At 43.1% G+C, this 27,237-nt stretch overlaps 1 protein-coding gene across 1 annotated transcript in view; it reads left to right on the forward strand.

Annotated features, from left to right (window-relative positions):
- LOC311283470 (B-cell receptor CD22-like) overlaps positions 1-27,237 on the forward strand; it is a 144,178-nt gene that overhangs the window by 37,032 nt on the left and 79,909 nt on the right. The window contains exons 6-7 of the mRNA XM_084397896.1: positions 3,806-4,060; positions 4,164-4,418. Coding sequence (XP_084254022.1) covers positions 3,806-4,060; positions 4,164-4,418 — 510 coding nt within the window. The remainder of the gene's footprint in view (positions 1-3,805; positions 4,061-4,163; positions 4,419-27,237) is intronic.

Below are 27,237 nucleotides of genomic sequence, written 5' to 3' on the forward strand. Positions count from 1 at the left end.
CATCAAATTTTGATTTCTCAGACCTACATATGTGCATTTTAAGGTGTTTGAAGGCCAACATTTTTTGATAACAATAGCTTTAAAAGCATGTCAGTGGGCAGTAGCATAAATTATTTGTCAAGCAGATAACAGATTCTTAAACATGAGAATGAGGATAAATGTTGAAATAAATGATCCACACTAGAAAATGGAAATGCAAAATGTTTCTGCATATTGTTGACAATACACAATCACATATTCCAAACAGGAATAGCCTTAAATGAGAAATCTTTCAAGGATTATTTTGCATAGATGTAAACTTTTTAGCATTAAAGATTGGTTTCAGCAACTTGTTTCTTTCTTGAGTTAATGTTTTTGGCACTATTAAATCAGTTCAATTAAATTTCAATTGTTCACTCATAAAGACAGTCACTTGTCACCACCTACTGGCTTAATGATGCAAGTTGCGCAAACACAGACAAGCGGAGTGATCCAAACTGTGAAAAGGCTGATGCTGGTGAAATATTCAAACACATTCGAGGACCTTATATATATATATAGGCTACATATCAGAGTTAAATAGGAATACATTGTAATCATGTTAATCAAGCAGACTAAATCACACGACTGCGCAGCAATATTTAAGCTCATTATACAAAGGAAATAATACAGATCTAGACAAATTGGGTTGCTTATAGTTTAAAGAATGTCATGAACGATCATTTAGGTCAGATGTAGGCCTATTTTTCACATTTTTGGTCACAAAGTATTTAGTCAGTTTTGATGACTTGGCAATTTTGATAAAATGTTAGAATATTAATAATGAAAATTGAGTAGGGCTACTCCAAAATGTGTAACATTTATGTAGCCTACAAAGGAATACAAAAGCCCCGACATAGAGTTTTGACGCAGCTTTAATCTCCCTTTTGGTTATTTCAATACTTAATTGACGACAGAACACAACGTTACATGCTAATAGTTTATTTTGCGTGATACAGGGCGTGGCGCATTTGCGTGATTGAAGAGTGCACGCCGTAAGTAAGTTAGTTTTTCTGAGTTTTACCGACATATAGCCTGACAACATCTGGTCTGACAGAAGACTGTGCGGCGGTGCTGACTGCGTTATTTTTTTAAACCGGTGCGGCGCGCGCGCCCCCGAAGCTCATCCGCGAGAAACTTGAAACCGGTGTGGCGCGCAGGTGACTCATTAACACTCGCGCTACTGGCCACGCCCTGCTCTCACGGCTCGTGGACTCGTGCTGATTGCCACTTTGCCTATTTTGTGTTTTCTATCACAGGAAAAGTAATTGCTGAGATTTTTGTAACTGAAGGTTTTTTTTTTTTTTTTTTTTTTGGAGGAATTGACTCGCATCAAACTGTTTTGGGGGCCGGACGTTCCCCACCCCTGATTTATACCATCATAGTGAAAATGGCAGAACAGTGACAAGTAGGCGTTAACAAGTAGGAACAGCAGTGATTGACTTCTCTGTGTAAAGCCCTCTCCTTCTCCAAGGGTGCGGGGGATCAGGCGGTTTACACGAGGAGCTGGAAGACAGTGTTTGTGGCGTATTTCTTAGGGATCCCAATTCATCAGTCACTGACGTAACTCATAGTGATGACTGAATGTGAACGTCTAGGTTACTAATGTAACTCCTGTTCCCTGAAGGAGGGAAGTGAGACAAGGGGAAAAAGACATACAATTAAATATATAAAAAATGTACTTAAGTATGTTTTTAGTTCAATACAAATATACTTGAATGCATTTTTAATACATTTGACAGAACGTCTTTTTCAACTGGGAGAAGTTACGTCCCGTTGCCGTTGAGCAACTCGGCTCCTCTGCGAGAACTTGGTGAGTGTCTGTGATCGCTTCCTTTATAACCACAGCACCGGGTCCGCGATGCAAATCTCACTCGACAATGTCCATTGGACCGGTTCTGTTAAAACTCGATGATGATGATGATAATTCGTCAGTCATGCAACGTCTCGGTTCCCTCCTTCAGGGAACAGGGCTTACATTAGTAACCTAGACGCTAGATACAGTATAAATATATTTATACGTAACTCATAGTGATGACTGAATGTGAACGTCTAGGTTACTAATGTAACTCCTGTTCCCTGAAGGAGGGAAGGGAGAAGTTACGTCCCTTTGCCACAATCCCTGTGTTCACCGCTGAGTAACCGAGCACCACTACAGGGGGTGGAACTGAGACACGAGGAAAGGAAACGAAGAAACACAAATAAGAAATGAGAAGCGCCCTATTTGTATATTGGAATATTCTTGATCACTGGAGCGTCACTTCAAAGCGTCAACAGCTGCGATCAAGAGATCTGCCCTTATGTTGTTAAAGTTTGGTTATTTAAGAAATTCATACATAACAAAGATAAAGCAAGATGTCCTGTTGATATATGTTTGATATATAATTAATTTAAACTGCAAAGGTAAAGCATAAATAAAAATGATTGTGACGTGAAGGGAATTGAGAGAATTGAGTTGTCCTTCAAAGATGCTGAGTTTGATCAGTTTCTGGGTCACAGGCTGGAGGACGGAGGAGCGAGGAAAAGAGGAAGCATCAATTTGAGTATTGAGAAGCACCCATAAACTTTCCCTCGATTCCTCCGTCTTCATTTTCTTTCCTTGCAACCTTCCCTCACATCCTACAGAGGGATGTGTTTTAGCCTTAAAGGGGTCATATAATGGTACATGCACTTTTACAAGTTGATTGCACTGAAATGTCTGTTGGCAGTGCCTGTACACAACCATCCTATCATGATAAAAATCCATCCAGTGGTTTTGTTTTAATCTCCTTATATGTTTGACCATCTCTGAAATCAAGCCGTTCGATATTGTGACGTCATAAGATCGTACGCCCCTCCCGCTATTGTGATTGACAGCCGTGTTTCAACACAAGACCCGCCCTGAGCAAGCTGTGACAGCCGTCGTCATAGTAGTCCGCCATTGTTGATATGCTGGAGTAGAATGGCGTCTAAGCGATTGTGGTGTTCTGTTCTTAGATGTAATAAGGAACACAGCAGTCATTTGGATGTTCCTAAATCCCAGCCGTTGAAGAAGCAGTGGCTGAGTTTTGTTTTTGAAGCGATATGCCCAAAGGATTGACGCGGGGATTCCCTCACGGGGATTCCCCACGATCGTCTGTGCTTTCATGTTTGCGCAAATCATTTCACACCAGACAGCTTCACAAACGAGAAAAAACGGATCGGTACCAACGTGTTCCTGCTGAACCTCCAGAAGATGTGAGTGTAATGTTTTATTAACCTTTATATTAGTATTTATATTAATCTTTGCGAAATTTGCAAACCTTGCTGCAGGCTTCACGATGAATGCGTCTAAGGTTTACACTCAGGGTACATTACGGCATGTTTTCTATGTACGACGTTCTCAATATAATTCATAATCCCACGTTTATAACGAATAACACGTGGTTATTGTGTTAGATACGGTCAGAGAATGTCTAATACAGTGTACCCACAGAACAGAGGGGCGGGGTGAGCAAAGCTCATTATCATTTAAAGACACATGCACTGAAACGGCGTGCTGAAAACAGAGCTGTTTTTGACCAGGTAAAATTAGTGTTTTCTTACAATACTAATGAGAATTTTTAATTAAAGTATATTACAAACTTTTAATTTAGACCCTAAAGAATCATATTAGCTTGTACAAAAATGGCATTATATGACCCCTTTAAACAGTGAAAAATTTAACTGGGATGTTTGCTGAAATTGTCCAATAATAACCAACTGCAGCCTTTCCTAGAACATTTTCCACCAGCCGTCTCTGATAAATACTTTTACCTGACATCTGTAGATCCTCCAGTGAAACCTGTGATCTCCATCAGTCCATCTGGTGTAATAGTGGAGGGAGATTCAGTGACTCTGAACTGCATCAGTGACTCAAACCCTCCTGCAGAAATCAGCTGGATTAAAGGAGGAACGATTGTAGGATCTGGAAGAATCTTCAACATCTCAAAGATCAGCTCTGATGACAGTGGAGAATACAAGTGCAAGTCCATCAATGAACATGGAGAGAAATACTCTGATACTGTGACTTTAAACGTCATGTGTGAGTTAATGATGGTTCAGTCACTGTGACATTAAATCCTCGAAACATCTGTGATGTAAAGTTTAATATGATTGTTAATGATATCAATATTTCTCTGTGTTAGACTCACCCAGGAACGTCTCAGTGTCCATCAGTTCATCTGGTGTAATAGTGGAGGGAGATTCAGTGACTCTGAACTGCATCAGTGACTCAAACCCTCCTGCAGAAATCAGCTGGATTAAAGGAGGAACGATTGTAGGATCTGGAAGAATCTTCAACATCTCAAAGATCAGCTCTGATGACAGTGGAGAATACAAGTGCAAGTCCATCAATGAACATGGAGAGAAATACTCTGATACTGTGACTTTAAACGTCATGTGTGAGTTAATGATGGTTCAGTCACTGTGACATTAAATCCTCGAAACATCTGTGATGTAAAGTTTAATATGATTGTTAATGATATCAATATTTATCTGTGTTAGACTCACCCAGGAACGTCTCAGTGTCCATTAGTCCATCTGGTGTAATAGTGGAGGGAGATTCAGTGACTCTGAACTGCATCAGTGACTCAAACCCTCCTGCTCTGAACTTCAGCTGGTTTAAAGGAGGAACGATTGTAGGATCTGGAAGAATCTACAACATATCAAAGATCAGCTCTGATGACAGTGGAGAATACAAGTGCAAGTCCATCAATGGACATGGAGAGAAATACTCTGATAATGTGACTTTAAATATCATGTGTGAGTTTTATGAATCATATTCTGTATTTTAACCACATACACCTGCTTACTTTCTTATCTGTCAGTATATTTTGGCTGATCTAGTCCTGTTAAACATTGGTGTGTGTTTGTCTGTATTTCAGCAGTCAGATATTTCTCGTCTGTAACTGTCGGTGTCGGTGTTTTACTCGGTGGAGCATCAGGGGCTTTTGTGATGTACATTTGGTAAGAAGTTCATTTAAAAAATCTACTTCTGTATTTATGAAGAATTACTGTATTACATTTAGGTTAAGTGTTACATTTAAAGCGGTAGTGCGTAAGCTTTGCCTCTTTGTCGCCATCTCTGTTTGAATCCTGAAATTGCAGTTATTTGAGGCGTTAAATGTGTTGTTTATTTATCTTTCTTCTGACAGTCTTACTAAAAGGATGAACAGAAGATCTGCTATGAAGGAGGTGAGATGATCTCAGTTATTCACAGTGTTTTCCTGCAGAGATGTTTCCTACAGCCGCTATGAGCCGTACACAGATATTAAGAGTATAAGACACACGAGTCTCATGTCCAAACACCCGATTCTACAGTTCTAGATCCAGTAAAACTGATTTCCATCAAGATCCTCTAAACATTACAGTCAGCATTTAAAACGTGAACTCACAATGTGTGTGTCCTTCTATCTCTCCTGTAGATCTCTGATCCCAATGAAGACACATATACAGCTCTTGATCTCAAGTCCACGACCTCTGACCTGTACGACACACTCACAGTAAGTGAGACGTCAAAGTCAGATACTCCATCACAGATGATCACATGACCGATCTCTCGCTCTCTTTCACACAGACCGTTGATCGCAGACCTCCTGAAGACTCTTGATCCTCAGAGCTTTTCTAAACATGAGAATCCATCAGTAAGTGTCAGAACCTGCAGCTCTTCTCAATATAATCAATAAAACTCTCTTCAGTATGGTGTGATTGTTTGATGTATCTTGTGAAAGGTTTTATAATGTTGTTGATGAACTTCAGTCAGTCTTTCTTCATCTTATTGTTTGTTCAGATCAACAGGAAGATTCTGCAGTGAGAGGCGGATCACAAATGAACCAATCCTAAGCTCTGTGGGCGGAGCCACTGATGATTGACAGGGATCCTCAGTGATGAGTCACAAGAGATTAATTTCTGTATAGTTTAAGAAACATGATGTAACAGTGGAATTAAATGAAAGTTAAAAGCTGGAGAATTGTTATTGTCTAAATATATGTTAAAATTAAGTCAAAACACCTAAAGTGATGTTCAGTTGTGGCAAACAATCTATGCTTTCTCATTTTACAGCATTTTCCTGCTTTTAAATCATAATTGATTCATAAATTGATCATTTTATTCTGATAATGGCATTCACAATGGAAAATGTCTTTATTATCAGCTTCTGTTATTCTGTCTTTTGTGTTCCTGTAACTCTCGCTTTAAATGTTTTTAAGTTTTTAAGTTGTATTTGTGATCATACTTGTACAAACCTTAAGGGCTCATCGATACTGCAGTATTGATATATATCGATTCTCACAAGCTACTTATTTGGTATTGATTCCATTAAAAAATATCAATATTAAAAATTGTATTACAAAACATGGGTTTCTGCATCACTTTTATTTGTATTCAATACATTTTGCTCCAAAACACCCCTGACATTTAGCTGGAGTTTGTTGGTGTGATATGCCTTTAAGTCATTAATTTCTTTTCTAAAATCACATACCAATTTAAGAAATAACTGGTTTTGACATTGGCATTGTTAAACCTGTAACAAAAAGTATTGGTATCGGATCAAAATAAAAAAAAGTTTGTAATCGCCCATCCCTAACAATCCCTCAAACTGCCACCAGAGGTCACATCTCCTGCGTCTGACATCAACCTCGATGAGCCTCACCTGTAAATCACTATCATTCATCTTCATTCTTCAACAAAGAAAAACATGAGAATCCATCAGTAAGTGTCAGAACCTGCAGCTCTTCTCAATATAATCAATAAAACTCTCTTCAGTATAGTGTGATTGTTTTATGTATCTTGTGAAAGGATTTATAATGTTGTTGATGAACTTCAGTCAGTCTTTCTTTATCTTATTGTTTGTTCAGATCAACAGGAAGATTTTGCAGTGAGTGGCGGAGCACAAATGAACCAATCCTGAGCTCTGTGGGCGGAGCCAATGATGATTGACAGGGATCATCAGTGATGAGTCACTAAAATTGATTTATTTCTGTATAGCTAAAAAACATGATGTAATAGTGGAATTTAAAAACTGGTGAATTGGGGGGCGCTAGTGAGCATTCAATGGAGTAAGACGTGTGAAACTTAGCTCCTGTCTAGCTTCCTTTAAAATTATTATTTTATAGCGCATTTTCGGTGAATTTATTGTGGACGCCGTTTTCTAATATTCGTGACACCCTTCTGAACAACTGCCATCTGTTTCAGTCTCTTCAATGGCGACTAAGCTGCGTAAATATAAATACAGCGGCCCTGCGAGCACCAGGCCGGAGACATCCTCGACGCAAGCCTCTACCGCCCCCGCTGACTTGCCTCCTATTTCGCAGCTAGAGTCGGTGATGGACACGGAGGATTGGAAAGCAGATATTCTTGCATCGCTGAGAGAGGATATATCTGTCGTCATTCGTGCGGAACTTAAAAATGCTCTCTCTGAAGATTTTAGTTTCCTTAAGAATGAGTTCAAAGAAGTCAAATCGGAAATTGCGAACAACACGGTGGCGGTACTGTCATGGGTCGTCAAAGGGAAGCGAGGATACAATTGCAGGTAAGGAATTTATTTAGAATAATAAACAAGAACAGAACATAAACAAGAACAGAACATAAACAAAAACTCCCTCGTGGGGGAAAACAAGACAGGCCAAAACTCAAGAACATAACATGGGGGAAACAGCGACAACGATCCACACAGACTGCAAACAAGAGGGAACTAATAAAGGGAAACTAATCAGGGGGAACAGGTGGGAGAACTCAAACAATAATCAGATAACAAGTAGGGCGGGGCTAACAATAACACAAGCACATGGCTCAACATAACAGACACCCAAGTGCAGAACAAGACAGGACAGACATGTGACATAACCCCCTCCTTAAGGAGTGGCTTCCAGACACTCCACTAGAACGGGGGGGACCGACCAGGGCGGGACGGAGGGGACAGACCAGGGCGGGACGGGAGGGACAGACCAGGGCGGGACTGGAGGAACAGACCAGGGCGGGACTGGAGGAACAGACCAGGGCAGGACGGGAGGGACAGAACAGGGCGGGACGGAAGAGACAAACCAGGGCGGGACGGGAGAAACAAACTGTCCCTCGGGCGGCCAGGGTGGAGCAGATTGTCCATCGGGCGGCCAGGGCGGAGACTCTCCTTCGGGTGGCCAGGGCGGAGACTTTCCCTCGGGCGGCCAGGGCGGAGAAGACCCCTCGGGCGGCCAGGGCGGAGAAGACCCCTCGGGCGGCCAGGGCGGAGAAGACCCCTCGGGCGGCCAGGGCGGAGAAGACCCCTCGGGCGGCCACGGCGGTGAAGACCCCTCGGGCGGCCAGGGCGGTGAAGACCCCTCGGGCGACCAGGGCGGAGAAGACCCCTCGGGCGGCCAGGGCGGAGAAGACCCCTCGGGCGGCCACGGCGCAGGAACTGGAACAAACACCACCGGCTCAGGCACTGGGACTGGCCCCACCGGCTCAGGCCCTGGAACTGGCACCACCGGCTCAGGCACTGGAATTGGCACCACCGGCTCAGGCACTGGAACTAGTCCCACCGGCTCCGACTCAGACACCACCGGCCCAGGAACAGACATAGACACAAGAACAGGCACAAGAACAGGCACAGGAACAGACACAGGCACAGGAATAGACACAGGCACAGGAACAGACACAGGCACATGAACAGGCTCTGGAACAGACACTGGAACAGACACTGGAACAGACACTGGAACAGACACTGGAACAGACACTGGAACAGACACTGGAACAGACACTGGAACAGACACTGGAACAGACACTGGCTCCGGCTCAGGAACAGACACTGGCTCCGGCTCAGGAACAGACACTGGCTCCGGCTCAGGAACAGACACTGGCTCCGGCTCAGGAACAGACACTGGCTCCGGCTCAGGAACAGACACTGGCTCCGGCTCAGGAACAGACACTGGCTCCGGCTCAGGAACAGACACTGGCTCCGGCTCAGGAACAGGCACGGGCTCCGGCTCAGGAACAGGCACGGGCTCCGGCTCAGGGACAGACACGGGAACAGACACTGACTCCTGTTCAGGAACAGACACTGGCTCCGGCTCAGGAACAGACACTGGCTCCGGCTCAGGAACAGACACTGGCTCCGGCTCAGGAACAGACACTGGCTCCGGCTCAGGAACAGACACTGGCTCCGGCTCAGGAACAGACACTGGCTCCGGCTCAGGAACAGGCACGGGCTCCGGCTCAGGGACAGACACGGGAACAGACACTGACTCCTGTTCAGGAACAGACACTGGCTCCGGCTCAGGAACAGACACTGGCTCCGGCTCAGGAACAGACACTGGCTCCGGCTCAGGAACAGACACTGGCTCCGGCTCAGGAACAGACACTGGCTCCGGCTCAGGAACAGACACTGGCTCCGGCTCAGGAACAGACACTGGCTCCGGCTCAGGAACAGACACTGGCTCCGGCTCAGGAACAGACACTGGCTCCGGCTCAGGAACAGACACTGGCTCCGGCTCAGGAACAGACACTGGCTCCGGCTCAGGAACAGACACTGGCTCCGGCTCAGGAACAGACACTGGCTCCGGCTCAGGAACAGGCACGGGCTCCGGCTCAGGGACAGACACGGGCTCCGGCTCAGGGACAGACACTGGCTCCGGCTCAGGAACAGACACAGGCTCCGGCTCAGGAACAGACACGGGCTCCGGCTCAGGAACAGACACGGGCTCCGGCTCAGGGACAGGAACAGACATCACCGGCTCAGGAACAGACACCACCGGCTCAGGAACAGACACCACCGGCTCAAGTGTGTGTGTAGCCCACACACACCACATGGCTGTGGCCATAATGGCCAGTGTCGCGGTCACTGAGGGCTCAGGCTCAGGAACAGACACCACCGGCCCAGACACAGGCTCGACGGCGGCTATCTTGTCCGAAGACCCAGTCTTGGTAGTGACCTTCTTGTCCGAAGACACAGGCTCGACAGGCGTAACGTGAACAGGTTCAGTGGTGGCCATCTTGTCCGAAGACACAGGCTCAGCAGACGTGACGGGAACACTCTCGGCGGCGACCATCTTGTCCGAAGACACAGGCTCGACAGGCGTAACGTGAACAGGTTCAGCGGTGGCCATCTTGTCCGAAGACACAGGCTCAGCAGATGTGACGGGAACACCCTCGGTGGCGGCCATCCTGTCCGAAGACACCGGCTCGGCAGACTTGACATGAACAGTCTCTGACTGGGCAGACGTGACATGAACAGTCTCTGACTGGGCAGACGTGACGTGAACAGTCTCTGGCTGGGCAGACGTGACGTGAACAGTCTCTGGCTGGGCAGACGTGACGTGAACAGTCTCTGGCTGGGCAGACGTGACGTGAACAGTCTCTGGCTGGGCAGACGTGACGTGAACAGTCTCTGGCTGGGCAGACGTGACGTGAACAGTCTCTGGCTGGGCAGACGTGACGTGAACAGTCTCTGGCTGGGCAGACGTGACGTGATCCGTCTCTGGCTGGGCAGACGTGACGTGAACCGTCTCTGGCTGGGCAGACGTGACGTGAACAGTCTCTGGCTGGGCAGACGTGACGTGAACAGTCTCTGGCTGGGCAGACGTGACGTGAACAGTCTCTGGCTGGGCAGACGTGACGTGAACAGTCTCTGGCTGGGCAGACATGACGTGAACAGTCTCTGGCTCCTCCGCAACGGAATCCTCCGGGACATTGGGGAGGCCGGAGGTCTTCCTCCTCCTCCGCCGTCTTCGATGGTGAGGTGCAGGTTCAGGTCTGGACGGAATTAATGGTGGATGGAGCTCTGGGCTAGGCAGCAGCGATGCATTCTCTGGGCTGGGCAGCAGCGATGCATTCTCTGGGCTGGGCAGCGGCGATGCATTCTCTGGGCTGGGCAGCGGCGATGCATTCTCTGGGCTGGGCAGCGGCGATGCATTCTCTGGGCTGGGCAGCGGGGATGCAGGCGGGTCCGATGTATCCCACCGAGCACGATGGTGGAGATACTTAGTGAAACCCAGAAAGTCTAAAATTTCCAGCCCCTTCATCTCCCATCGAGGCAAGGGATCATCCAAACCAACATTAAATAAGTCCTTAAGGACTATATCCCCAAGCCCGAGTCCCTCTGCTGCCGCGCTGAACCTCAGGGCGAAATCCTTCACCCTGGTCCCCTGCTGTCGGAGAGAAACCAAGTTGCTGAACCTCATGATGCGCTTAAGGTGAGGGCAGGAATCCTTCTGCTGAATCCTCATGATGGTGGATCGTTCTGTCATGGGTCGTCAAAGGGAAGCGAGGATACAATTGCAGGTAAGGAATTTATTTAGAATAATAAACAAGAACAGAACATAAACAAGAACAGAACATAAACAAAAACTCCCTCGTGGGGGAAAACAAGACAGGCCAAAACTCAAGAACATAACATGGGGGAAACAGCGACAACGATCCACACAGACTGCAAACAAGAGGGAACTAATAAAGGGAAACTAATCAGGGGGAACAGGTGGGAGAACTCAAACAATAATCAGATAACAAGTAGGGCGGGGCTAACAATAACACAAGCACATGGCTCAACATAACAGACACCCAAGTGCAGAACAAGACAGGACAGACATGTGACAGGTACGTGCTGAAATAGATAACATGAAGGCCGCTATCACCGATGTGGAGGAAGGTTTATCATCATGGTCGGACGAGATCACTTCATTACAGGCGACAGTTGCAGAACTTAAAACAGAGCTGGCTAACCTGAAGGAAAAGAACGACGATTTGGAAGGACGGATGCGGAGGTGTAACGTACGCATTGCGGGGATTCCGGAGGAGCCCGGTTCGAGCTCTACCGTTGCAGTCTCTAAGCTGCTGAAGGAAGTTTTAAACCTAGAGAAAGACATCCTAATCGTCCGTTCACACAGAGGCCTAATGCCTAAAAAGCCTAACGGAAAACCCCAGGTGATTGTCGCGAAGCTCCATTATTACCAGGACTGCGTTGAAGTTCTCCGCCGAGCCCGAGAACAATGCCCCCTTCGATATAAAGGTGAACCGATAGCCATCTTTCCAGATAACACCGCAAATGTGGCCAGAGCACAAGCCGCTTTCAACGATGTCAGGAATTTACTTCGAGGCCGACGTGATGTTCGTTACGGAATAATGTTCCCAGCCCGTCTCCGAATCTCTTACAAGGGTGATAACAAGGAATTTCTGGACCTGGAGAAAGCAATGGCCTACGTGAAGTCCACGATTCAAGGCGAGTAAACATCAAACAAGTGAATCTAATACGCCATTCTACTAACGTTACTTTGTTTTGGACTCTGCCTTTTCTCTACGTTGACAGAGACCATTCCGTTACAATTTATCGTCTCATGGCATTTGCTTTGGTATCATAGTAAAAAACTATAAGTATACATTTTAGCCTCTCTCTTGTTTGGAAGCTGGGAGCACAGGGATGTCACTTCGGTTCAATACTAGTAATAAGAGAGATTTCTGGGTCCTTTGGGTTCAACTAAATGCAAACGGCAATGCTCCATGACAATTGTCGTTCTTATGGATGCATGTACGCACTAATAATATTTCACTGATGTTGCTCAATGTCAATACAATGTGAAGCGCCTTTGCCATAATAGAATGTATGGCACATCTTGCAATGGGTGTTACAGCCGCCAGGTTCATTTAGGTGGCTGGGGTTGGGGACCTACCAGACTTGATTTGTTGGAAGGGTTTATCTTTTTGTTTTGTTTTATTTTTTTAACATTTCATTGTCTTGACTTGTGGGGTTGTGTTCTCAGTGTTTCCTTCACTAAGTTCCCTAATGGCTAACTCCAGTTCAGTGGGAAACGCAGGGTGCATGATTCATTTTATTAGTTGGAATGTTAAATCTTTAAACCATCCTGTGAAACGGAAAAAGGTACTCTTGCACCTTGATTATCTGAAGGCTGACATAGCGTTTCTCCAGGAGACTCTCCGAGTGGCGGACCAGATTAAACTAACAGGAGGATGGATAGGGCAAACATTTCATTCCAGTTTTAATTCCAAGACGAGGGGGGCAGCAATCCTAGTGCGTAAGAATATACCATTTGTGGTGTCTAATATAGACTCAGATCCCATGGGGCGCTATATCATTGTGATGGGAAGATTGTATGGGCTCCCTGTTATTTTAGTAAACATTTACGCCCCAAACTGGGATGATAATACTTTTTTCACCCATACTTTCTCCCGAATTTCCAATGTAGATACCCACCACCTCATTTTAGGGGGGGGGGGGGGGGTATAAACTGTGTCCTCTCTCCCAAGCTAGATCGCAGTTCATCTAAAGTCTGTCCTGAATCTAAGTTATCCCAAACAGTTCATCTTCTTCTTCAGACATATGGTTTGACGGACGTTTGGCGGTTCAGAAACCCTACCTCTAGGGGTTATTCCTTTTTTTCTCCAGTACATAACTCATTTTCACGAATCGATTATTTTTTTATTGATGATAAACTTCTTCACATGGTTGTTGATTGTGAATAGCAATCCATAGTCATTTCGGATCATGCCCCCTTGAAAATTAAGCTAAATATTCCAGGCACAGATCCTGGATACCGCCCATGGAGATTCAACCCCCTCCTTCTGTCGGATGAAACCTTTGTCAATTTTATTAAATCAGAGATTGATCTCTTTCTATCCCACAATAAGACCCCGGATGTCTTTTTTAACAATTTGGGAAGCATTGAATGCATATCTGAGGGGGCAGATCATTTCGTATGGTTCAATGCAAAGGACAGCCACCGTCAAACGTCTTAGGCAGCTGACGGACGATATTTTGAAATTAGATATTATACACAGCCACTCACCTTCTGTGGATATACTTAAACGTCATCTGTTGCTTAAAGGGATACTCCACTTTTTTCGGAAATATGCTCATTTTACAACTCCCCCAGAGTTAAACAGATGAGTTTTACCGTTTTAGAATCCATTCAGCCGAACTCCGGGTCTGACGGTACCACTTTTAGCATAGCTTAGCATAGATCATTGATTCAGACGAGTCCAGTAGCATTTCTTTCAAAATGACCAAAGAGTTTCAATATTTTTCCTATTTAAAACTTGACTCTTCTGTAGTTAAACCGTGTACTAAGATCGACGGAAAATGAAAAGTTGCGATTTTCTAAGCCTATATGGCTAGGAACTACTCTCATTCCGGCGTAATAATCAAGGAACTGTGCGGCCGTACCATGGGTGCAGCAGGCGTAGTGATATGACGCAGCGCCTGAAAATAGGTCTAATAGGTTAGACAAACTTAGTCCCGGTCACGTTGGAAGAAGTTACCGAGCTGGGGACTATTTTTAGGCGCTGCGTCATATCACTACGCCTGCTGCACCCATGGTACGGCCGCACAGTTCATTGATTATTACGCCGGAATGAGAGTAGTTCCTAGCCATATAGGCTTAGAAAATCGCAACTTTTCATTTTCCGTCGATCTTAGTACACGGTTTAACTACAGAAGAGTCAAGTTTTAAATAGGAAAAATATTGAAACTCTTTGGTCATTTTGAAAGAAATGCTACTGGACTCGTCTGAATCAATGATCTATGCTAAGCTATGCTAAAAGTGGTACCGTCAGACCCGGAGTTCGGCTGAATGGATTCTAAAACGGTAAAACTCAACTGTTTAACTCTGGGGGAGTTGTAAAATGAGCATATTTCCGAAAAAAGTGGAGTATCCCTTTAAGACGGAGTTTGATCTCCTCTCGACTCGTCAAGCAGAAAACCTTTTAGTAAAATCCAGACATATTTCTTATGAATATGGGGAGAGGGCTGGGAAAATTTTAGCACATCAGTTGCGTCAGAAGACTGCTAATCAGTATATCTTGGAGGTTAGTGATGAACAAGGTCAAAAACATGTAGACCATATGGAGATAAACTCATGTTTTCGTCGGTATTATGCTGCCCTTTATACTTCAGAACCACCAGACGATAAATCTACCCTTGATCATTTTTTTCGTAACCTGGATATTCCCAAATTAGACTCAGATTTGGCATCCGACCTAGAGAAAGACATTTCGGTAGAAGAGATTATAGACACAATCAAAAGTATGCAACACGGCAAGTCGCCAGGGCCAGATGGCTTTCCATCTGAGTTCTTTAAAAAAAATTCAGACGCACTTTCCCCTCTGCTCCTCACTGTATTCAAAGAATCATTGTCCTCAAATTCTCTCCCTCATACTATGCGTGAAGCAACTATCTCTCTTATTTTGAAGAAAGACAAGAGTCCCTCTCAGTGCAGCTCCTATCGTCCGATTTCCCTCCTGAACTCAGATGTTAAGATTCTTGCGAAACTGCTAGCCCGACGTATTAAGGCGCTTGTTCCCTCCATTATTTCCACAGATCAGACTGGCTTCATAAAGAATCGGTACTCCTTTTTTAATGTTAGGAATCTTTTAAATATTATTTACAGTCCCTCCCCACCCGACATACCAGAGATTTTGATATCACTTGATGCCGAAAAGGCTTTTGATCGGGTGGAGTGGGACTACCTCTTCTACACTCTAGGAAGATTTGGATTTGGCCCTAATTTTATATCGTGGGTTGAGATTCTCTATAATTCTCAATAATCGATCTGCCCCATTTAATTTACAAAGAGGCACCAGACAAGGCTGCCCGCTGTCCCCTCTTCTATTTGCCATTGCAATCGAGCCACTGGCTATAGCTGTGCGGCAAGACACTTTTATTAAAGGAATTTGTAGGGGGGATGTGGAGTGTAAAATTTCTCTCTATGCGGACGATTTATTGTTGTATTTATCAGACCCATTGCCGTGTTTCCCTAAATTACTGAACATTTTGGAAAGATTTAGTAGGATATCTGGCTACAAAATAAATTTTCCAAAAAGCGATCGAGTTAATGCCAATCAATGCAGCTGCTACACTTATCTCTTTCAATTCGATTCCTTTTAAAGTTACCACCAAAAAGATTCAATATTTAGGGATCTGGGCAACACATAATTACAAGGACCTCTATAAAGCTAACCTCCTGCCCTTGATAGAAGGTCTGAAACGGGATATCAAACGCTGGGACCTGCTGCCCCTCTCTTTAAGTGGAAGAATTAATACTATTAAGATGAATGTATTGCCTAAGTTCCTATATATGTTTCAAAATCTTCCTATCTTTTTGACCAAATACTTCTTCAACTCCATAGATAAACTTGTATCAGCATTTATCTGGAACAACAAAAATCCTCGGATTCGGAAAAGTGTATTACAAAAGCCTCGCACCTTAGGCGGCATGGCACTCCCCAATTTTATGTTTTATTACTGGGCGGCTAATATTAGAGGACTGACTTACTGGATGAGGTATATTGATAGTTCTGACACCCCTAAATGGCTTAGTTTGGAGAAAATCTCCTGCAAATCTGCCTCCTTATCCTCTTTAATGTGCTCTGAACTTCCAATGCCTGAACCTGCCTCTCACTATTCCTCCAATCCTATAGTGACACAATCCTTAAAAATTTGGAATCAATTTAGAAAATCATTTGCTCTTCGTAGCCTCTCCTTATGTGCCCCATTAAGTAAAAACCTTAGGTTTACTCCTTCAATATTAGATAAAGCCTTCAATATCTGGGTTAAGAGTGGGATCTCTACATTACAAGATCTTTATATAGAGAACACCTTTGCATCTTTTGATGAGCTGGTTAATAGATTCAAGATTCCCAGGTCCCATTTCTTTAGATTTCTGCAAGTACGAATTTTTTTGGTTTCACATACTGATTGTTTTCCTTCATATCCTCCTACATCTCTATTAGACTCTATTTTTAAGGTAGGAAAAGATCCAAAGCAAATCATTGGTAGAATTTATAATCTCCTGAATCAGTATTGCCCGACAGATTTAGATTACTTAAAAAATGAATGGGAGAAAGATTTGAATGAACAAATTTCAGAGACAACGTGGCAGAAAATTATTAAACGGATCTATTCATCATCTATCTGTCAACGTCATGTGGTTGTACAATTCAAGGTGGTACACCGACTCCATTGGTCGAAGGTTAGGTTATCTAAATTCAGACCAGAGCTAGATCCTATTTGTGATAGATGTAGGCAAGCTCCTGCAAGCCTTTTACACATGTTCTGGACATGCCCAAGTTTGTATAACTTTTGGAAATTGATTTTTGACGCATTTTCAGAAACAATAGGATTGCCAATAGAACCATCTCCTTTTCTTGCTATATTTGGTGTTACAGCACAGAACATGCACCTGAGCAGCTATAATTGTAAAATGTTGGCCTTTTGCACACTTCTTGCCAGAAGATTAATATTGTTTAAATGGAAAGACTCTCTTCCTCCAACTTTTTCTCATTGGATTAAGGAGATTATGCAGTATCTTAAACTAGAAAAAATAAGATACTCTCTTCAAGGGTCTGTCCAGAGATTTTATGCAATCTGGCAACTCTTCTTGACATTTGTTGAAAAAATCAAGTAGAGAATGCAGTCCCAACAATGTATTTATCTATTTTGTGTGTATGTATGTATATTTATGTTTCTTTTTCTTAAACATTTTTTTTTTTTCTGATTGTATATATCCAATATTTTTTGTCTGATGGGTAGAGGGATGGGTTGTGTTGGGGTTTTGTTGTTTACTGTACTGTTTCAGTTTTCTTTTGGGTTTTTTGGTATGTTGTAAAATCTTGAATAAACAGACCTTGTTCAGAAAATATATATATAACGTCGCTGTGTATAAAAATATAAATATAAATGCTAACATTAAGTCAGAGGAGTAAAACACCTAAAGTGATGTTCATTGGTGGATACATGTGCATTTCTCAGCTTTAAATAATAATTTATCATTTTACCCTAATATACTGAACAAAATCATAATTGTGCCACTTCACAATGGACACTCTATCATTTTATGGTCAATATTATCGGCTTCTGTTATTCTGTCTTTGTGTTCCTGAAACTTTTCCCTTAAGTGAGATTTATTAGTGATGCGCTCATACAATACTAGCCCAGCGCAGAGCCACACGCCACAGCAGCGCCAGACCAGCAGTCTCAGTCTTACGTGATATCTCTGTGCCCAAGTAGCAGTGCTTCGCCTGTGCTTCCCCCTAATATAGTCAATATCTGCCTAGGAAATCGCCTAGTCTTAATCTGCATCTCTATTTGTACTCGTTGTGAATACGCAGGCCACAAGAAGTAATTAGGTGTTTTTTTAGGGGTTTTTTTTATCACTTTTACTCAGGACATGCTAGCTGGCAACAAAGGATTCCATTCATTAAGCTAAGCTAAGCTAAGCTAGCGCCGACCCTGTCAAACTAAAAACAATGCATGCACTGAGACAAAAATGCATTTGCCCACCTATCTAAATGTAGGAAAGAAGGTGAATAAGCCCTATTCAAAAATAGGTGGAGTGTTCCTTTAAGGTCAGGTTTAGTGGTGGGGTTGGGTATTCGTCATGCTGGAGTTTATAGTAATTGTGAAGTAAGGGTTAGTGGTTTTGGCAAGCCTGAAACCTTACAGCGATATGATATTACGCTGTAGCCACATTGGACCAGCGGTTTGGAAAATGGATGGATGAATGATTCGGCTGCGGCGCCATCTTCTGGTCAGACCAAGAAATTAATTCGACATGACTCTTACAGTGCATTGTGGGTATTCTGTAGCCATTGAGCGTACATCTATACACTTGTTATTGCGGTGCATTGTGAGATTGAACACGTGCACTCGATAAGGTTCACTATGGTTTCAGACACCACTACAAATGGCTGTTCCCTCAAATAATGCCCTATTTAAGGGTATAGGGGGAGATTTCAGACACAGATGTCAAGGCTGTAATGTGATTGGTTATCAAGGCACACGTGATATAAATTCAGCAGTTACACTTTACAATGGTAGAGCCACAGATCCTGGTATCTCCCAGTAATGAGACCATCTCTGGTATAAAGCAGGCTTTAGGTGATCGTCAGCTCCTAACGTCCGGTCTGAAGCTGCTGGCCTGAAACTGCTGTCACGTATATAGTTCTGCAGTCAGACACATCTCGTCTCATATGTGCTCGTTCAATCCCTCAAACTGCCACCAGAGGTCACCATCTCCTTCGACTGACATCAACCTTGATGAGCCTCACCTGTAAATCACTATCATTCATCTTCATTCATCTTCACAATTATTCATCTTCAACAATTTCTGTTTCAGTAGGTTTAGTTCAGTAATGTTGTTCTCCTGTTGAGGGAGGGACTGTGATATTTCCATCGCTGGTCATTAATAAACAGTGTTATCCACACAAAGTCCTTCACTGTAAAGCTAAAGTGCTTGTGTTAAAAAAGTCAGTCATTTGGTTGCTGTTGATCTGATGAGCTTCAACACGGTAAGACAAACACACTCTTGCTTATGTGGCGGGGCGGTGTAATTTTTGAAACACCAGAGCAAGTTTTTATTCCCTAATAAAGAAAGTCCGACTACGCCACCCTAGGGATTAGCCCCAGGGAAAATACTCAAACAATGAGCAAAGCACACAGGTTCGGTTCCCTCATAGAATTAGGCAAGAGACGTGAGTAATACAAAAATACAAATGTTTATTAATAGAAAGATACTTTTAAAATATTGGACACTGAAACCCACTTTAAACTAAACAATAAGAAAAATATACAGAAACAAAAAACTAAATACCGGCAGGCCTGAGGCTCCCAACGGCAGGAAGCAACGTGGAATTTGATTTTACAGAGCACACTTCCACACACACACACACACACCTGTGTCACTTAATCACACAATCACACACTCAACAGTGTACACTGCACACGATAAAGGACCACCACCAGGAGGAGGAAGAGCAATCCACCCGTGGGACCCCAGCGCCTGCAAAATAAAAATAAGAAACTATAACAATGTTCATAAAAATTACCAGATGGACATCAAGAAAGCAAATCCTCACAACAATAAATGTCAATGACAAAAATAAAGAGAAAAACCATTCAAGCGCAGAGAAGTCAATTAGTTGGTCACCTGATTAATACAAGACAATTTTAACTCAGTAGAGGTTCACACACACAAATAGAATTGTACTTATAGATAGTTGATCACATGAACCGAGCAATTAACTGGCCTGATTAAATATTACACGCAGTTAAATGGCTTTACAATAATAAAGATGAAGTGAAAAAGAAATAAAAATCAAGTTAACTAAACAAACTATACTTCCAAAAGAGAAGCAAGTTAACAGGAAACAAACAAAAAGAGGTTTCAAATCACAAAGACACAGAGGGCAGCTAGCTCCCCTACACGTGGAAGGAACCAACTAGTCCCCCACACAATCCAGGAATATGAAACGGGTCAAAGATACCGCCACGGTAAGAACCAAACGAGCAGTCCCCTTCTCTTTAATGATGATCGCGTCAGCGCGGCCGTATTAACTGCCGCCCTTTAATAGTGCGAAGACAGTAGCAACAATCACAGCATAGAACGAGAGGGAGAATCCTATAACAAACAAACGGAGATGTTACCAATCATAATACTATCCCCACTCCCAGTCATAGTAACGTATAAACACTTACCATCAGGAGATCACGCTAGATAGCACGCTTAATAGACAAGGATTGGTCAGTCATGCCCACCGGTTACGCAATGGAATACAGGGAATCACGCCTATTTGATATCCGAAAAGAATGTTAAACCCACACAGCCATTTCAGCACCATAGCGCAAGCTCTTAACAATAAACATTACCTGTGAGGTGAACAGTCATCGGACCCACTAAGCAGCACAAAGGGCACCGCACCAAAGCTGCACTAATTGATAAAAATGATTTAAAAAGTTATACATAGGAAAATTCCACAAAATGATCACCCATTAAAACACAGCTCGCTTACCTACAACCACCGTCGACACTAGCAAAACAAACGGGGAAATCGGACGTGACGCATCCCAGGTAACAGCCAATCAGACTTAAATGCAAGGTACTACTCGCTGATAGGATGACGCTGCTGTCAATCACCTGATACCGTTACATTCCACCACCAGTTTCTGCAACGTCGCCCCGACGGTGAACCACACAAAACCCCACCTAGGAACTCAGTTCCAAGGCCGAAACACGGTACTCACTGCACTACTCACTATACTGGACACTGAACCAGTTCCCACTGCCCGAGGGAGATGGTGCCTATTAGAGTGTTGACCTGCAGTACTTCTTCCAGTTCTTCTCGCTATACCCTCACCTACTTCCAGTAAATTAGAAGGTACTACCGCCAGAGGTAAATCCACCTCAACCGCAGTACCCTCTGTTACCCTGCCGACTACGCCAGGATGTGGCGGGGCGGTGTAATTTTTGAAACACCAGAGCAAGTTTTTATTCCCTAATAAAGAAAGTCCGACTACGCCACCCTAGGGATTAGCCCCAGGGAAAATACTCAAACAATGAGCAAAGCACACAGGTTCGGTTCCCTCATAGAATTAGGCAAGAGACGTGAGTAATACAAAAATACAAATGTTTATTAATAGAAAGATACTTTTAAAATATTGGACACTGAAACCCACTTTAAACTAAACAATAAGAAAAATATACAGAAACAAAAAACTAAATACCGGCAGGCCTGAGGCTCCCAACGGCAGGAAGCAACGTGGAATTTGATTTTACAGAGCACACTTCCACACACACACACACACACCTGTGTCACTTAATCACACAATCACACACTCAACAGTGTACACTGCACACGATAAAGGACCACCACCAGGAGGAGGAAGAGCAATCCACCCGTGGGACCCCAGCGCCTGCAAAATAAAAATAAGAAACTATAACAATGTTCATAAAAATTACCAGATGGACATCAAGAAAGCAAATCCTCACAACAATAAATGTCAATGACAAAAATAAAGAGAAAAACCATTCAAGCGCAGAGAAGTCAATTAGTTGGTCACCTGATTAATACAAGACAATTTTAACTCAGTAGAGGTTCACACACACAAATAGAATTGTACTTATAGATAGTTGATCACATGAACCGAGCAATTAACTGGCCTGATTAAATATTACACGCAGTTAAATGGCTTTACAATAATAAAGATGAAGTGAAAAAGAAATAAAAATCAAGTTAACTAAACAAACTATACTTCCAAAAGAGAAGCAAGTTAACAGGAAACAAACAAAAAGAGGTTTCAAATCACAAAGACACAGAGGGCAGCTAGCTCCCCTACACGTGGAAGGAACCAACTAGTCCCCCACACAATCCAGGAATATGAAACGGGTCAAAGATACCGCCACGGTAAGAACCAAACGAGCAGTCCCCTTCTCTTTAATGATGATCGCGTCAGCGCGGCCGTATTAACTGCCGCCCTTTAATAGTGCGAAGACAGTAGCAACAATCACAGCATAGAACGAGAGGGAGAATCCTATAACAAACAAACGGAGATGTTACCAATCATAATACTATCCCCACTCCCAGTCATAGTAACGTATAAACACTTACCATCAGGAGATCACGCTAGATAGCACGCTTAATAGACAAGGATTGGTCAGTCATGCCCACCGGTTACGCAATGGAATACAGGGAATCACGCCTATTTGATATCCGAAAAGAATGTTAAACCCACACAGCCATTTCAGCACCATAGCGCAAGCTCTTAACAATAAACATTACCTGTGAGGTGAACAGTCATCGGACCCACTAAGCAGCACAAAGGGCACCGCACCAAAGCTGCACTAATTGATAAAAATGATTTAAAAAGTTATACATAGGAAAATTCCACAAAATGATCACCCATTAAAACACAGCTCGCTTACCTACAACCACCGTCGACACTAGCAAAACAAACGGGGAAATCGGACGTGACGCATCCCAGGTAACAGCCAATCAGACTTAAATGCAAGGTACTACTCGCTGATAGGATGACGCTGCTGTCAATCACCTGATACCGTTACACTTAAATGATTATTGCTCATATAATATACGTGTCTTTACATGAGAAATGTTAAGAATAGGGTGATTTACATATACTTGTTTAAGTGATGAATATATTAATGCAAGTATTCATTACTTCAATGAGCTCATTGTTTCTGCCTTAAATTATTACATTGTTTTTTTTTTTTTAACTAACTGATTTTGTATATGTACATTTCTGAAATAGGGCCTAAATAACTTATTAATGTGAATTGAATTGAATTGAATGCTGTATTATAGATATATGTTATGCTGATGTGGGTCAGAATGGCTCCTCCTCTTCCTCTGATCTTCTTTCTGCTCATGATTCACGGTGAGTCTCTCTTACATTCACATTAGAAACACTCTGATGTTTTATTTAAGGCCTCATGAGCGGCTGATCTGCACTTTCTTCTGTCCTGTTCTCACATATTTCTCTCTGAAACAGGAACTTTGTGTTGAACATGTCAAACGCTCGTCACTTTTAGAAATGTCCAATAGTCTTTTGCTACTTGCTAGTCTGTGTCACATGGTTTAGGGGGAGGGACTTTACAATTCAATTTACAAGCACCAAAACGATATTTATTCTTTTAATTTCATAATATTGACAGAATCTGAGAGCTGAGAATTTAAAAGTAACCAGCTCTGTCTTGTCGGTCAGTGCCAGAGGTGTAAAGTCCAGGTTCAGAAAGTAAAAGTCCTCCTCAGTATTTTGTACGGTGGCCTAGAGAGCTCAACGCGCTGCAACTGAAGAAAACGCATACAAATAGAAAAAGACCTGCAAATTAAGAAAACATCTTCATCAGTTTCACAACACATGTGTGCTCCAAATACTCACAACACAACCAAATACAGAAACACGTAACAGTTGCAGCTGAAGATGTTTTCTTAATTTGCGGGTGTTTTTCTATTTGCATGTGTTTTCTTCAGTTGAGAGTGTGTGAAACGTGTCGATTAGAGTCTCAGGCTGAAAGTGTGACAGTTCACAGCCCTGCTCTAGCACTAGATCGTGAATATCTTTTGCTCTTGTTCTCGGAAGTGAATGTGTATATGTTAAATATTTATATTGTCATTCTCACTCATTAAAACACATTTCTCACTGTGATGCACTTATGTTTCAAAACACTAAACACAGGCAGGCTAAAGTTAAACACAACTACAACACAGTTGTCATCGTTTACACACAACGACTCAAAATTGTTCAAAGTTATTTCTAGTGATGAGACCAAACCAACTGTACAAAATACAAGACCGTTTAAAGTGCCTAAATTTGCACTGTATGTTGAAAGTTGCAATAATGGATGGAAATAATATAAGAGGGAGAGGAGGAAGAGTATGAGTATAAGAGGAGGAAGAATGTATAAGAGGAGGAAGAGTGTGAGTATAATAGGAGGAAGAGTATGAGTTAAAGGAAGAGTGTGAGTGTAAGAGGAGGAAAAGTATGAGTAGAAGAGGAGGAAGAGTATGAGTGTAAGAGGAGAAAGAGTATGAGTTAGAGGAGGAAGAGTATGAGTATGAGGAGGAAGAGTGTGTGTATAAGAGGAGGAAGAGTATGTGTATAAGAGGAGGAAGAATGTATAAGAGGAGGAAGAGTGAGTATAATAGGAGGAAGAGTATGAGTTAAAGGAAGAGTGTGAGTGTAAGAGGAGGAAAAGTATGAGTAGAAGAGGAGGAAGAGTATGAGTGTAAGAGGAGAAAGAGTATGAGTTAGAGGAGGAAGAGTATGAGTATGAGGAGGAAGAGTGTGTGTATAAGAGGAGGAAGAGTATGTGTATAAGAGGAGGAAGAGCATGAGTAGACGAGGAGTAAGAGTATGAGTATGAGGAGGAAGAGTGTGTGTATAAGAGGAGGAAGAGTATGAGTTAGAGGAGGAAGAGTGTGTGTATAAGAGGAGGAAGAGTATGCGTATAAGAGGAGGAAGAGTATGAGTATAAGAGGAGGAAGAATGTGTGTATAAGAGGAGGAAGAGTATGAGTATAAGAGGAGGAAGAGTGTGAGTATAAGAGGAGGAAGAGTGTGAGTATAAGAGGAGGAAGAATGTGAGGAGGAAGAGTGTGAGTATAAGAGGAGGAAGAATGTGTGTATAAGAGGAGGAAGAGTATGAGTATAAGAGGAGGAAGAGTGTGAGTATAAGAGGAGGAAGAATGTGTGTATAAGAGGAGGAAGAGTATGAGTATAAGAGGAGGAAGAGTGTGAGTATAAGAGGAGGAAGAGTGTGAGTATAAGAGGAGGAAGAATGTGAGGAGGAAGAGTGTGAGTATAAGAGGAGGAAGAATGTGAGTATAAGAGGAGGAAGAGTGTGTGTATAAGAGGAGGAAGAGTGTGTGTATAAGAGGAGGAAGAGTGTGTGTATAAGAGGAGGAAGAGGAGGAAGAGTGTGAGTATAAGAGGAGGAAGAGTGTGTGTATAAGAGGAGGAAGAGTGTGAGTATAAGAGCAGGAAGAGTGTGAGTATAAGAGGAGGAAGAGTGTGAGTATAAGAGGAGGAAGAGTGTGAGTATAAGAGGAGGAAGAGTGTGAGTATAAGAGGAGGAAGAGTGTGAGTATAAGAGGAGGAAGAGTGTGAGTATAAGAGGAGGAAGAGTGTGTGTATAAGAGGAGGAAGAGTATGTGTATAAGAGGAGGAAGAGTGTAAGAGGAGGAAGAGTGTGAGTATAAGAGCAGGAAGAGCGTGAGTATAAGAGGAGGAAGAGTGTGAGTATAAGAGGAGGAAGAATGTGAGTATAAGAGGAGGAAGAGTATGAGTATAAGAGGAGGAAGAGTGTGAGTATAAGAGGAGGAAGAGTGTGAGTATAAGAGGAGGAAGAGTGTGAGTATAAGAGGAGGAAGAGGAGGAAGAGTGTGAGTATAAGAGGAGGAAGAGTGTGTGTATAAGAGGAGGAAGAGTGTGAGTATAAGAGCAGGAAGAGTGTGAGTATAAGAGGAGGAAGAGTGTGAGTATAAGAGGAGGAAGAGTGTGAGTATAAGAGGAGGAAGAGTGTGAGTATAAGAGGAGGAAGAGTGTGAGTATAAGAGGAGGAAGAGTGTGTGTATAAGAGGAGGAAGAGTATGTGTATAAGAGGAGGAAGAGTGTAAGAGGAGGAAGAGTGTGAGTATAAGAGCAGGAAGAGCGTGAGTATAAGAGGAGGAAGAGTGTGAGTATAAGAGGAGGAAGAATGTGAGTATAAGAGGAGGAAGAGTATGAGTATAAGAGGAGGAAGAGTGTGAGTATAAGAGGAGGAAGAGTGTGAGTATAAGAGGAGGAAGAATGTGAGGAGGAAGAGTGTGAGTATAAGAGGAGGAAGAATGTGAGTATAAGAGGAGGAAGAGTGTGTGTATAAGAGGAGGAAGAGTGTGTGTATAAGAGGAGGAAGAGTGTGTGTATAAGAGGAGGAAGAGGAGGAAGAGTGTGAGTATAAGAGGAGGAAGAGTGTGTGTATAAGAGGAGTGTGTGTATAAGAGGAGGAAGAGTGTGTGTATAAGAGGAGGAAGAGTGTAAGAGGAGGAAGAGTGTGAGTATAAGAGCAGGAAGAGTGTGAGTATAAGAGGAGGAAGAGTGTGAGTATAAGAGGAGGAAGAGTGTGAGTATAAGAGGAGGAAGAGTGTGAGTATAAGAGGAGGAAGAGTGTGAGTATAAGAGGAGGAAGAGTGTGTGTATAAGAGGAGGAAGAGTATGTGTATAAGAGGAGGAAGAGTATGTGTATAAGATGAGGAAGAGTATGAGTTAGAGGAGGAAGAGTGTGTGTATAAGAGGAGGAAGAGTGTGAGTATAAGAGGAGGAAGAGTGTGTGTCTAAGAAGAGGAAGAGTGTGAATATAAGAGGAGGAAGAGTATGTGTATAAGAGGAGGAAGAGTGTGTGTATAAGAGGAGGAAGAGTGTGAATATAAGAGGAGGAAGAGTGTGTGTATAAGAGGAGGAAGAGTATGAGTTAGAGGAGGAAGAGTATGTGTATAAGAGGAGGAAGAGTGTGAGTATAAGAGGAGGAAGAGTGTGTGTATAAGAGGAGGAAGAGTGTGAGTATAAGAGGAGGAAGAGTGTGAGTATAAGAGGAGGAAGAGTGTGAGTGTAAGAGGAGGAAGAGTATGAGTATAAGAGGAGGAAGAGTATGATTATTAGTGGAGGAAGAGTGTGTGAAAGAGGTGATGAACGAGGAGGAAGAGGAAGGTGTGGAGAATGTTGTCAAGGCTGGATCTGCTTCAGGGTTTTCCTCTTCTCCTGCAGAGATGATATTCTCCGGCCGGACCGACATGAAGACGTGAAGCTGAAGCAGAATAAATCTCTCTCACTGACCTTGATTCTGCAGTTGCTCAACTCTTCTGACTGTACTTTACAGTAACATGCTTTTCATTTACAGTGTTTTACTGTAACCTTTTGGGCTTCTGCAGTTGGTCACTGTATTTCACAGTATGCAAATGCTGAATATACAGA

The sequence above is a fragment of the Rutilus rutilus genome (genome assembly GCF_951802725.1).
Source record: "Rutilus rutilus genome assembly, chromosome: 2".
NCBI classification, from domain to species: Eukaryota; Metazoa; Chordata; class Actinopteri; order Cypriniformes; family Leuciscidae; genus Rutilus; species Rutilus rutilus.